The sequence below is a fragment of the Apiospora kogelbergensis genome, assembly GCF_038363985.1.
Source record: "Apiospora kogelbergensis strain CBS 113332 chromosome Unknown utg000002l_segment0_segment0, whole genome shotgun sequence".
In the NCBI taxonomy this organism is placed as follows: domain Eukaryota; kingdom Fungi; phylum Ascomycota; class Sordariomycetes; order Amphisphaeriales; family Apiosporaceae; genus Apiospora; species Apiospora kogelbergensis.
The window spans coordinates 2,529,913-2,543,056 of NW_027117419.1; the positions used below are offsets into that span (position 1 = coordinate 2,529,913).

The window sequence follows — 13,144 nt, forward strand, 5'->3', positions numbered from 1 at the left end:
TTCTAATAAACAAATGAGGAAGTGGCATCCGCGAATTCTACCCTCTTAGATTTTGTAAGCCTCGACATTGGCGCTCTCTGTTTCACGCACCACTCCATTCTCCCCTCTCTCGTTTTCACCGTACTTGATCATAAAACCTCTGTTTCTCGTTCGCACGTAACCAGGCTTGTAACCATGGACGATGAAGAGTTCAAGTGTGGAACATGTGGACTTTGGTTCTGTTCGTGGGATTCGCGTAAAGACCATTTGTGGCTTTTCGAACACGCTGCGCCCGAGTTCGAATGCGAGTCATGCGAACGCTTCTTCCCAACATTGCAACAGGTCGAGAATCACATGGATTCAAAGGGCCATTGGGCAGAGTATGAGTTTGGTTGCCATGATTGCAACCGCGGTTTTGGCTCGTTCAACGCTCGTGAGCAGCATATGAGAGCGCTTGGCCACCAGAAAAGTCCCAATTTCGAGTGTGACACCTGCGGAGTAGTCTTCCCAAGCCAGCAGATACTCGATAATCATATGGACGCCAGAAATCATCGGGTCGAGGTTGAAGAGATTGACAGCGATGATCTCGAGTACACGTTTGAATATTGGTGTGGCCTCTGCACTCGCTACTTCGAGACTGAGGAAGACCGCACCAAGCACGAGGCCCAGGCTCACTATCACTGCGGCGAATGCGAGATATACTTCCAGAACGCCAATAATGCCTGGATGCACCAAAACTCGAAACGCCACCGTGGAACACCTATCCGATGCCCCTTCTGCCGCGAATACTACTCGGCTGCTACAGCACTCTGCCATCATCTAGAGAGGGGTGCCTGTTCTGCAATGCCCGATCTGACCCGCGAACAGATCTTCCAGTTGGTGCGCTCGAAGGACCCAAACGGTATCATTTCGAAGGAAAACATTGACTTGCGCTGCATCATCACGTCTGGGTACTGGTCCAACGAGGACGTTTACAAGGTGGCCAACAAGCCTTGGCTTTGTAAGCCCCTTTCCCGTGCCACTTTGGAGACCAGGGAACTAATTGATGTGTTATTATAAAAGACCAAGAAGACCTGTATCTATACCACTGCCCTAACAATAAATGCGACAAAAACTTCACCACCCTGGCCGGTGTGATGAATCATCTTGAGAGCGAATCATGTGGCTTCACCCGCTTCGTGAACGTTCAACGAAGTGCAGAAAACATCGTGAGTGGTAATCGAATGATCAGTTTTCATTGATCGGCTACGAGTCACCTACACGACAAATCTGTAGGGGCTAGGCGTATCAGCGCCCAAAGAGTTCGGTCGGCTGGATACACATTCCGCATGCTGTGTATGATACGGAGGTGGTCGTAATGAAGGATCTTAGTATTGAGAGAGAACTCTGCTTCACTTGTATGAATATGGTCGGATGGCAAAAATATGGAATGGTTAATTGCACGGCAGGGCTCATCTGGAAATGGGTAAAAGGCAGTCATACTTGAAGTCGTACATGGAAACGTTTCGCAATCTCCTTTTCGTTACTATGCACCGACCTGTGGGCAGTTGAATACGATCCCCGGGTAGTAAGTATCATCGGATCCTTGGGATCGGTCCGCACAAGGGCAGCTAACCCAATAGTGTCGCAGCACTTCGTGGAGGATCTGTCTATCCGCTGCGATGGCTACAAAACAACAACACACCAATTGGATACAAGATGCCTCAAGGTTTTCCTTGCTGAGGCTACGGGAAAAACACCAGGTGGCGCCCAGCCAGAACAACTTAGTAGATGGCAACGGCCCGCTCCTCCCAATACATGTGACGGCATCGGCGTGCGATGCAGATGTGATATGTGAATGCGTCAGAATTCATTCACCCCGTTTGCATGTGGTATGACTGAGCAGGGATTGCAAGCACACAGGAAGATCGCAGCTCGGTTCTGCATGCAGCTCCCCGCGACACACGACGCAAGGTTGGTGGTTGGTAGTGCGGCCTTGGAAGACCTGAAAAGGCCGAGTTAGCAGTAGCCAACTGGTAATGATGCCTGGGGGCTGCGTTGGCTACATGTTTGTTAACGCAAAAGTTGAGGTCTATTCCTGAGCTGGCTGAGCTGCACCTGAGTTGACCATTTTTGACCACCCACGTTTCAGGTCAGGGCAATATACCTTTCCGTATTCCTTTACAAACGACACGCAACGAGGTTTGCATCACCAGTAGGTAGACATTGGTGGTTGCTTGGTGTGACTCTTCGGCTGTCCCGTCACTCCCTACATATCATAGCTGGCGGGCAGAAGAAGCATCATTCGAGTCTTTCTCCGTAGAGCCATGATTAAATCGGTTGATCGTTGAAAACTCGTTGCGCAAGTGCACGGGCTCTGTATAACTAGGCCGTTGTGCCTGTCCGCGGGGATGGCGTTTTAAGCGAACGCGATGGCTGCACGAGAGTCACCAGTAGCTCACACCTTCATCATCGCCACCCGTGTATCGTATCACCCATCTAGGCCGAATCGAAGGATTCGGGTGAGCAATGGAATTGAGGGCTATTCTGAGGCACAGGCTTACTGCGAGCTGCTTACTAGTTGTGTACATATTGCGGGAGCGTTGATGGCCTGGTGGCCTTTAGCAGAGGCAACAGTCTTTCGTTGGAAAATGGGCGAATACCAGACCAGACGGTCGGAAGGGCATGCCACCACGTCATATTGCATCTGTTGAATCACCACGCGAGAAGACCGGGATGCGACGATGCGTGCATGCAGCACCCACACATGGGTCGCATTGCAACACTCGACACTGATTGTGCGAGCATGCATGTACTATACAGCGCTGTGAGAGGTTGCATCAAAAGCAGTCGGCTGAAGAGCACTGATAGGGTGGCAGGTCAGAAGCAGGTGGCAGGCCAGGAAATCCAATTCCTTCCTCAAGTACTCCGTACTGCTCAAGCTGGCAAGGCATGTATGGAGTAAATTTAGCATCAATGCCAGACCACTCAATTCTCTGGTGATGTCTGGCCGTTTGACTAGGTTCTGAAACGCCAAGGGTGCAAGGGTGAGCGCCCGTCGACGAATCAGACGACAAGTTGAAAAAAGTCCCTAGCCGGCGATTGCTACCTTCTCTCTAGCCCGTCTCCTGTGCTTTTCCGACCCTGATCCGCGATTAGCGCAATATTGATTTGTACCGAGGAAGGCGCTTAAGTAACTTTCTTTGCCTTCAACGGATATTGCTTCTCCAAGAGTTATCTCGGCGCCACCTGCGATTTGATGAGAGACATGGGCAATGCATAGGCCTTGCTTCCTGGTGTCTTCTAGCTGAACTCTGTCCACCTATGAGCTTGCCTGCGCGTGCAGCTGCACGGTGCTAGCCTGGCGCATACACGTTGATGTTCACGATGCAAACACAAATGGGAAGGATCCGTATCCAGTGAGCAAGAGCGCCTAATACCTTGGCTGGGGCTGGTTTGGATTTGACGACTTGCGCCGCCCCCCGACTGGAGGATCGCACATACATACATAGACGAGTGGGAAAGATGACAGGTACACAGATCCATCCAGTGGGCTCTTTCTGCCGGAGCTCCCAGGCACATTCTAATCAAACAAGAAATTGAACACCGAACGGAGGGAAAGAATAACTGCCTCCTTTCTATTCTGCCATTCTGCCCAGCAAATGCGCCTAATTTGGTGCCGTTCATTTCTCTGTCTACTTCAAACTGTAGGGGTAGAGAAGAGAGGGATGTACTTGAGCCACAACTTGCAGGCACGTCTCATGGGACCCTGGGACGGACAGCACGACTTAGATAATTCCTAGATCTGGGGTTATAGTGGACGGAATTTAGGCAGGATCCACCTGGAAGTGGATGGGAAGGAGGGACAGTTGATAGGAATAGGAGGGAGGCACTTGTAAGAGGACTGCACTGTAAGAGGGGACGGACCCGAGAGACCATAGCACCACCACCCGCACCACCACCCACCGCTCTCATATATCACCAAGCCCTCCGCCCAGCCTACACCGTTTGTGCCTGTTTTAGATCCTTTTCTCTCTTTTTGTTTCGCTTCTTGCATCGTGATTGTTGGTATTTGTTTATCGCCCGACGTATCCTCCGTTCTCCTAAGAGCATCCATTCACTTCAGAAACATCAGCCGTTCTTTACATAAGACCTACCGTCAGCCCACTCTCTTTGCATCACTTACTCCCAACCCAAGCACAGCCTCAGCAGACAAACGACGCAATCCCTACGTCCTACGCCCTACTTTCTCCTGCAACGCAAAACACTGCAACTTCGACAGGATGCATTTCAACGCTGTCTCTTCTCTTGCCATCATGGCCGTGGCGGGTCAGGCCATTGCCGAGCCTGTATCTCAACCCCACCAGATGAACCTCGCCAAGATGTCGGTTAGGGATATTTTCGGGCTCCAGCGCCGCGACGACGGCGAATACCAACCCAGCGAGACCCTGTGTGGCTCTGGATCTACCTGTGCGGAGGCTTGCGGCAAGGGTTTCGAGCAATGCGGCTCTAAGGACGACCAGGTTCACTGCTTCAACCCCACGGTCGGACAAAAGTGCTGTCAGGGTGCCTCCAATGGCAGTAAGTTGGGAGCTCAATCCACGATAAGGTGACCCTATATCACTAACAACATATCAGACGCATGTGACGCAGGCTTTTACTGTGCCAACGACGGAAAGGGCTCTACCTGGTGCTGTAAGGATGGCGATGAGGCTTGTGGAGGCAAGATTCCCGCCTCCTTGACCTCGTCGACTTCTGTTGCTCCCGCGAGCACCAAATATCCGACGGCCGCTATGCCAACCACCAGCCCCACAGCCCCTGCAGCTGTCACCTCATCCAGCTCTACGCCTAGCTCTTCGCCTAGCTCTGTGGCCAGCTCCCCGTCAAGCTCTGCGGTCAGCCCCACGACCTCGAGCAGCAGTCTCGTTGTTCCCGCCATCACTTCTTCCATCGTCGCTGCTGTTTCAAGCCACTCGGCGGCGGCCAACTGCACTACGTACACCACCAAGGTGGTAGTTCCCATTTCTGGTGGCGCAAGCAGCACGCATTTGATAACCTCCAGCAAGACGTACATCTCGCAAACACTGTCAACGGCTCCTGCTAGCGCCACTTCCTCTACCATCCCTGTCACTGCTTCCAGCAACAACCAGCGCCCCGTGATTGCCTTTGTTCTCGGTGCCGCTGCTCTTGCGGCCATGGCTCTCTAAATTCCGCGGAGACTTCCTGAAGGGCCATTGGACTTGTTTCAGAGAACCTACAGCAGTACACGACACGATGAGATGAGCTATGAAGGGGAAGAAGTATTGGTTCTACGTCCGATCTCAAGAGTTCCCATCGAGCGGATCGAATAAGGGGATAACTCATAAAACTTAGTTTTTTCGGTTCTGAGCTGGTCGAGACGTTGCTTGCCACTGCCCACCCGCCCACTCTTGCGCTCCGTTCTATGATACCTTCGATACCTCCTTGTTGCGCTGGGGTACGCACACCATGTCCTCCTATGGTCCTTGATGGTGCGCATCCTAGGAATCTGCTTGATTACATGTGGCGTTTCAGGCAAAAGGGGATCTTCACTTCTACAAGAGCCGATTCACATTACCGGAGCCAGTCCTAGTGGCTTGTGCCCAGAGCACCTAATAAATTCCTTTCCGCATTGGTTTAAGTTCTTGATGGACAGGGCACCTTGGCCAACTTTACTTCTCTGTATATAGTTTCTGAGGACGATGAGACTGCTCGTGTTGTTTAGTCACTAAAATACATCTCAGCTGGTACTACCTACTTTCTCTGTTCAACGACTCGTGTGATACGTAGTGGTCGTGTCGGTGGCGCCTCCGCTCCGAGCTCCCAACCTATAAATAAAACCCCCTCTTCGGAGGTTTTTCTATTCTGTAAGTACAAAGATTGCCTACCTTAAAACGGGGATTAGACCCGTCTCGGTGCTGTGCCGTTATATTGGCAATATGCCACTTCCTACAGTGGATGCATCGGTGGTGCCGCACGCTTAGCTCGGGGATATAATAGCACACATGCAAATCTTCTGATAAAGCACGCAGTAACCGAGCCCGCTAGACGTTTTTCGAGAAGCGAAGAAGATGGAGTGAAGTCGGATTAATGTGTGCAGATGATATGGCAGAGGCTGAAACTGGGCTGGCATGCTGACAAAGTATGCTCAAGTAATCAGCACGTCGGGCTTGTTGGCGGGTTAATAATGCCCCTAACCAAGACTCTCCAACCCCAGCGTTTACCAATCATGACTGCACATACTCTGTACTCCTCGGGGTTTCTGGGATCTACAAGCACGCCTGCCCCGACGTTTCTTGCGCTTGACTGCCGCAAAAGCAGTCTAGTCCCCATGCTGGCTCAGCCGAATCACAAGTCATTGGGGGCGATGGCTGAGGCGGTGAAGCCGTGGTTTCAATTCCCGCCGGCGATGGCGGGTGGTCAAAGCAAGTACGATTCGGACGAAGTTGTAAACAGCGACGAGCGACCCAAGGCCGCCGGATCTTACTGGATACCCGCGAGGACCAGGCATCTTGGAGTATCAGGCATGATGCCGATAAGGCACCGAATCTCCGACGCAGAGATGGTGTCCGAGTCGCGAGATCAGACTGAATATGACCCTGCGGAAACGGTCGTCAAAATGCAACGCAACATCAAGCTTGCATACATGCTTGCGGCATATAATTCCCTTTGGGCTGGCCAACACATAAGCGTCCATCCAGCCGGGAGTTGCCTGCCCTATGCATTCCAAATCAGAGCAGGCCCTGGCCGCAGATACGCTTAAACGCCCATTAGTGGTAAGTCTCTTTTACTCGAGCAGTGTGTATTGGAAGGGCGCGCGCAGTGTATGAGTGACTCAACACCCAAGACGTTCAAGTGGTTAGCCCCCAAAACTGGGCTATCATATGTCAGCATTCAACGCACACCGGACCGTATTGCGACCTTGGGGAGGACCTGCTTGCGATTCTTTTCCAAAACAGGATGTTCGTGCCGATTTTGGCTTTCGATATTGGGCATTTACCTGCATGGATGCGTGCCATATTTCTGGCTACAATATGCTGACTGATCCGAACCAATCGTTATCTCCGCCATGTACCTCCGAGTAGAATGGTGGCATCGTCAACCTAAACGACATACCGGTGCTGGCGGCAACTTGGTGGTCTAAAGTTCAATTTTCGACACGCGGATATTTGTAATACACTATGCCAGTGAGATACACTGGCCCAACCTCACCCTATCGATGGCATACGGGTTTCGCGGAGGCAACATTGCCTTGTATTGGGCGCTTCTCTCCGTTACGGATGACCACAAGATGGCGGGCTACAGTTACTCAATACGTCCATGTTATTTTAACATGGCGGCTCCTACTGATGTATTCTTGTGTCGTGGAACCCGAGAAGCATCGAGAAGCATCAGGAGCACAATTATATCATCTCGAAGGCTCTTGACTACATTCCTCTATAGGGTCGACTGATCCAGGTTTCGTGGTCCATTCAGCGGTCAGAACAATGTAGTATGTTACCACCATCCTATTTCTGACTACGCTGGTGCCTACAGTCACAGCGCTCCGTGGCGTCAAGTCGCCACCTGCCCCAGGGGATCTCGAAACCTCCTTGTATAACTTGTCAGCATCATGCCCGTACATATAGCGCGTCATCCCGTACTTGTGACGCCGATAACAGCTGATATTGTAATCAGGTTGCCGAGTCTGTCTTTATAACTGCTGACGCTATTAGAAACCACATTAGCTATCCCCGTGCCGAACACCGAGTTACCGAAGTATCTGGGTCAAGTTCCAAGCCAAGGTCCCCGTGTCAATGAACTACACACGGAGGAGAGCCTTGCTGGCTTGCGACTTCTGTAGGTACGCAAGGCAACGCCATCCTAGCATGGGAAGTTTCTGATGTGAGGAACCTCGATAGGCATAGGAAGAGAAAGTGTGACGGCGAACGTCCTTGCTCTACATGCCGGGACTCCAATGCCGACTGTGTATACAAGGAATTACCGGCCGACAGGTAAGAATACCCCCCAACAAGCATAAGAAGCCACATTAACGAGTATGTTCTGCCAGGATCGAAGACGCTAGTCCGTTGGCTGTGGTGGACCGCCTCTCCCGAATAGAAGCCCTTTTGGAACAGCAAAGTCAGCAATTGAGGCATCTGTCTACTCACTCTAGTCCGGCCTTTTCCCCAGCACAACGGTCCAGGTCCTCTCCTCTGCTCTATCAGAACCCTCCCGGTTACCCCGAGCCTCCTCGGCTATCAGAGAACGACCCGCAGGACATGCACCAGTTTCTTATTCCCACAGGTGTCAGTCTAACAAGTGACCTCTTCTCGGTGCCAGGCGTCCAAGAACAGCTTCAAGGATATCCGAGGAACGTTTTCTTCGCTATCGAGCAAAGCAACATCTTTCCGAGCGCCACCGACTCATTGAACTCCGCCCATCCCATAAGGCCGACCCTCACTGAGAATGTTGCGAACGAGCTTGCCAACAGCTATTTTCTTCACGTACATCCACATCAGCCTCTTTTTTCTCCAGGGGTATTCAGTGTTTGGCAGAGAAAAGGCATCCAGGATGTCCCTAATTATGATATTGAAGCTGCGATTTGTCTTTGTGTGTACACCCTGGGCACTATCGCCACACATGCTCACAACCCTGGAGATGAAGAAAACGAGAGCACACTAGGCCTTTTATTCTTCAAACCGGCACTCCAGGTCATCCTACACGACTATACATGGTCATTTCAACCCGACTTGAGGACATGCCAGGCACTCTTGCTGGCATCGACTTGCTTTGGATACCTGGGCCGGCCGCTACAATGCTGGAAAATGGCATATTTATCTGCACGGATGTTTCTTGATTACCTCGATACGTAAGTACACCTGCCCGCCTGCTCACTAAAATACTTCATTGTTTGCCCCTGCTGATGAAATGAACTGTGAAGTCATCTACAGTCCTCCTTTGCAGAGTCTGATGATTCTGAGCTCAGAATATTCTGGCTCTGTTTTCTTGTTGAATGGTGAGTTCCGGACGTACCTTTTTATTCATTAATTGAGCACCCTTCTTCATGTATACCCCGTGTAAGCAGATTTAAGACTTCTAATCTACCATATCCAACTGTAGTAACCATACGGCGGAGTTGGACATCACTAGAAGTGGCATCGAGCCACTTGGAGACAGGATACCACTCCCTCGCAGTATGGATATGGAGAGCATGAGCGATGCCAACGACACAGTAGGCTTTGTTGCCGAGATTGCTCTGAGGCGACTCCTCAACCGCGTCCTCAACTCCCTTTACAGCACCCAAGACATTGCTACTGTGACCAGTGATATGTACTTTGTCCATCCCTTTTCTTCGCCCCCTCGCCGATTTTCCACGGAAACTGCATCATCTAAATGGCCGCAACAACACCAGCAGGGGCTCAGCCTCCAGAAGCTGCTGGCTTTGAGCTCCGAGCTCAACCGACAACTGGAACAATGGCACGATTCCATGCCTGATGGCTTACGGCCTCCCAAAGGAGTCGAGCCCATCGAATCAGAGAGGGGACGCGTACTGCGAATTCGTTACTACGAAGCGCGTTACATCATTCATCGCCCTTTCGTCATACAGGCAGCTTTCAGCCATCAACAGCAACAGCAACAGCAACAGCAGGGCTTTCTTTACCCAACCGAACCGTCTTCGCCTGCTCCTGCTCCTGCTTCTGCATCAGGCCCGGCAGCGACAGCAACAGCACCACCCGCTATGGACGTGCCCCTGATTCCTCAAGTAGTCATCGACGGGTGCGGAGTGTGCATTGAGTCGTGCATCGCGTACTTATACAACGTCTTCGAGCGACTCGAGCGGCGGTCTGCGCATTTGTGGTCCCTCGCGCAAAATGCTTTGGCTTGCGTCTTAGTGCTCGCGGTGGCCGAACGCTGCCCGCCGCTGCGCCCCTTCATGCCACCGACTCTGGGGGTGCGGCAGATTCGTGATACCTTGGTCGCGCGTCTCAAGAGATGGGCCACTAGCGGCTCCAGCTTCGAGGCGGACGTGGCAATCTTGGAGAATCTCCGGCTTAGGGGTGATGGCGACGATACCGGTGCTGGGGAGACTGGATAAAGAGGGACTGGCGACAGGTAGTTTCTATTCAACTCGACGACACAAGGAGGACGGGGGAATGGATAAGTAGCATCTGGTGTTGTGGGTATGCAAGCAAATTATTAAATAGAGGGAAATACCTGTCTGGACCAGGAATTTGCGGACCCTTAGGGATTTTATTTGCGAGGCATTATACTATGTAAGTGTAGCGATTTATAGCAAGACGATCCATCCCAACGAACCCCTTTAGTGGTTTCTCATCACCCAGTCTCCGCGATGGAGCACAATAATGGCCGCCCAACGTCATAATTGCAACTGAAGTATTTTATTGACTCTTTCTATACACCAAAAGTACCGGTTTGTCGTGCAATGTCCTCGTAAATCAACAAGTGGTCTGTCTATCGGTTTAACCCCTACGAGCCTTCTTGTTGGATCGATCGGACCCTCCGTCCTCGCCGGTGGTCCGCTTTCTCCTCTCTTGCAGCAGCTTCTTCATACCAGGTGTGGCCTGGAACTTGGGGTCGGACGGGTCAATGGCGAACTCGTGGTTCTCAAAGACGTTCTTGAATCGCTCATCCGTCACGTCCATCTCGAAGTCCTGCTGCAGGCCTCCGCGGTCCTCGGTGCCCTCCTTCTTCTGTTTCTTCTGTTTCTTCTTGTTCTTCTTGTCCTTTTGCTTCTCGGCCCGGGCGATTTCATTCATGTCGAAATGGTCTAGATGCTCGGCGGCACCCTTGGACTCGTCCGCCATGAGCTTTTGCAGACGCGCCTTCTCGGCGGCGTCCTCGGTAGCCTCGGCTTCTTTCTGAGCCCGCTTCTTCAGACGTTCTTCCTTCTTCTGAGAAGTCTTAGAGACCTTCACCGGTCCTTCAGTCTGGAAGAAGGGGTCGTCGAAACCAAGGTCTCCGTCTTTTTCTGTGTTGACATCTTTGGGGGCTTCAGCCACCTTGGCACCGTCACGCTTAGAAAGCGATTGGGATTTCTTGGCAGCTTTCCGTTCCCGCTCCTTCCGCATGTATCTTTCAACCGTAGTCTCCTCCTCGGGCACATCCGGCTTTGTCTCGTGGCCGCCCAAGTCGTCAGCAGTGAAAGTCATCTCCATTTCACCTGTCGGTTCATTCTTGGAGGACTTTGTAGCTTCTGCTCCAAGACCAAGTGCCTCGCGCATTCGTTTCCGGGCAAGCTCCTTCTTGCTTAGCTTAGGCTCGCCGGCTTTTGTTTCGTCGTCAACTCCAAAATCATCGGCGCCAGCATCCGAATCTTCGCTATCACTGGCAAGGTAAGCTCGCAGGTCATTCTCTTGGATATCAGAGCGGCTGCCAGTGAATGCGCGTTTGATATCTTCTTTCCGAGAAGCTTCCTCAGGATGCATACTGGATATCTGGTTAGCTTTTGTTCTCCTCGGTCGCTTTCATTGGTCGGTGGACTTACTCCCAGGTCAACTTGACCTTGCTGTGCTGCAGCGCATCAGTGACATACTCGGTCGGTCGGTACGATGCGGGGACCTCAGTGCAGGAGTCTCGAGGCTCGTCGTCGAAAGTGACACCGTCGGGAATAAAGCGAAGGTCTAGGAAATTTGATGTAGTCTGGTATTCTGTACCATCTGTCGCCTGGTAGATGCTCTCGGCGCAAGCCTCATTACTACATTCGACAACAGCGTAATAATATCGTAGTCGGTCGAGCTGGTACTTCCGGAGAGCGTCGCTGTTAAAGTCGTCGGCATCCTCCTCCTGCAGTAGACCTTCCTTGATCTTCTCGTCTTCGTCCTCGTCGGAATCAATTTCTTCAGGCTCATCTTCTGACGCCTCGTCTTCCGAATCCTCCTTGTTCTTGAAGATCTCCTTGGGTGGGCCCTCAAGCTCTTCTCGCTCGATCCTGCCTTTTCCGAATTCGCTAGGGTATACCGATATCCTTTCGATCTTGCCCCCTTTGGAAACGAAGCTGGAGAATAACGCCATGAGATCTTGAGACTTGACATGGTCCCAATCCATGTTGACAACTGCGAGTCGGCTCGTCACTTCGCCTTGCTCGACCTCGGCCTCTTCGTCGCGTAAACGCTGCATGCTCGACGATGCTTTTGTGGCGGCCTCAGCAGCAGTCTCCTCCTCTTCTTCATCGTCGCTTTCAGAGTCAGAGTCCTCTGACGAAGAAAATCCACCCCCACGGGCTGGATCGTAGTTCTTATTGGCCCTCTGCAGCTCTTTTTCAACCACATCGTCGTTTTCAACCTCGACGCCCTTGATACCGTCTTGCTCGTCATCTTCATCTTCGTCGTCGGATGCTTCGTACAGCTTCTTCAAGGCTTGCTTCTTGCTGTCGGCTTTAAGCTTCCTTCCGTATCGATCCACAGTAGCCGCAGCTGTGAATTCGTCGTCTTTCAGCAATTTTGAGAATCGCGAGTCAACTTTGGTCTTTCCGAGCTTTTTCGATGGCAGACGGAACCTCTCGTCGGTTTGGAAGTTGGCGAACCGAGAATCGGTAATGGCCGGACCTTTGCCGCTGCCGCTGCCGGCTTTCTGCGTCTTCTTGACCATCTTCACTTGTCTCTTCTGGTAAGAAGAAGACTGCGAGAAAGTCGGTGTTGTGTACTAGAGCGAGCAGGTCCAATGGATCAGACTCTTCCTATTTGCGCATGCGTAAGCTATACAAGTACAACTCTCGTGAGGAATTGGGAATTATCACCAACTGCAGGGCGCAAACTTCCGTATCTACAGTACGCTATCTTCAAAAATAAAGTGGGCCGGTAGATTTCTGCCAGGCGGTGAAAACAAAGGTTCACCACCCCCACCACCCATCTTCGTGTCCAATTCCAGGTACGGTTATTAACCCCGCCAATCCCAAGTTGCCAGTCTTCCAACAAGCATATGTCCGATGACAACAAAGTTAGATGATCTCAGTTATAAGAAGCTGTCTGGCTATGTTGTTATGTAGACGTCAAGGTCTACGTAAGTTGTCCAGACAGCTGTGATCCTCCTCATCTTGAGGGTAGGCGTTCGTAGAAGCTTGTTTGCACCACCTACCGAACCATCATGCGCCATGGAATCTTACTCCACCCGGGGGAATTAGCATGTAAAGAGGAGCAAAGCAAGCATTCTGGCGTCCTGGCATGCA

The 13,144-nt window shown here is 51.7% G+C and overlaps 5 protein-coding genes across 5 annotated transcripts; 4 read left to right on the plus strand and 1 right to left on the minus strand.

The window, feature by feature from the left end:
- Positions 1 to 174: 174 nt before the first annotated feature.
- PG998_003682 (uncharacterized protein) lies at positions 175 to 1,220 on the plus strand (the record flags this gene model as incomplete). The annotated part of the gene is made up of 2 exons (XM_066870500.1): positions 175 to 979; positions 1,042 to 1,220. The coding sequence occupies 2 exons, from the start codon at positions 175 to 177 to the stop codon at positions 1,218 to 1,220; spliced, it is 984 nt and encodes a 327-aa protein (XP_066734250.1).
- Positions 1,221 to 4,241: 3,021 nt separating this feature from the next.
- Positions 4,242 to 5,165, plus strand: PG998_003683 (uncharacterized protein; the record flags this gene model as incomplete). The annotated part of the gene is made up of 2 exons (XM_066870501.1): positions 4,242 to 4,539; positions 4,597 to 5,165. The coding sequence occupies 2 exons, from the start codon at positions 4,242 to 4,244 to the stop codon at positions 5,163 to 5,165; spliced, it is 867 nt and encodes a 288-aa protein (XP_066734251.1).
- Positions 5,166 to 6,205: 1,040 nt separating this feature from the next.
- PG998_003684 (uncharacterized protein) lies at positions 6,206 to 6,739 on the plus strand (the record flags this gene model as incomplete). The annotated part of the gene is made up of 1 exon (XM_066870502.1): positions 6,206 to 6,739. The coding sequence occupies one exon, from the start codon at positions 6,206 to 6,208 to the stop codon at positions 6,737 to 6,739; it is 534 nt and encodes a 177-aa protein (XP_066734252.1).
- A 1,033-nt stretch (positions 6,740 to 7,772) lies between these two features.
- Positions 7,773 to 10,054, plus strand: PG998_003685 (uncharacterized protein; the record flags this gene model as incomplete). Its single annotated transcript, XM_066870503.1, has 4 exons — positions 7,773 to 7,819; positions 7,878 to 7,970; positions 8,132 to 8,827; positions 9,079 to 10,054. 4 exons carry the CDS (start codon positions 7,773 to 7,775, stop codon positions 10,052 to 10,054), a joined length of 1,812 nt encoding a protein of 603 aa, XP_066734253.1.
- Positions 10,055 to 10,439: 385 nt separating this feature from the next.
- PG998_003686 (uncharacterized protein) lies at positions 10,440 to 12,567 on the minus strand (the record flags this gene model as incomplete). Its single annotated transcript, XM_066870504.1, has 2 exons — positions 10,440 to 11,406; positions 11,465 to 12,567. 2 exons carry the CDS (start codon positions 12,565 to 12,567, stop codon positions 10,440 to 10,442), a joined length of 2,070 nt encoding a protein of 689 aa, XP_066734254.1.
- Between the last annotated feature and the right edge of the window lie 577 nt (positions 12,568 to 13,144).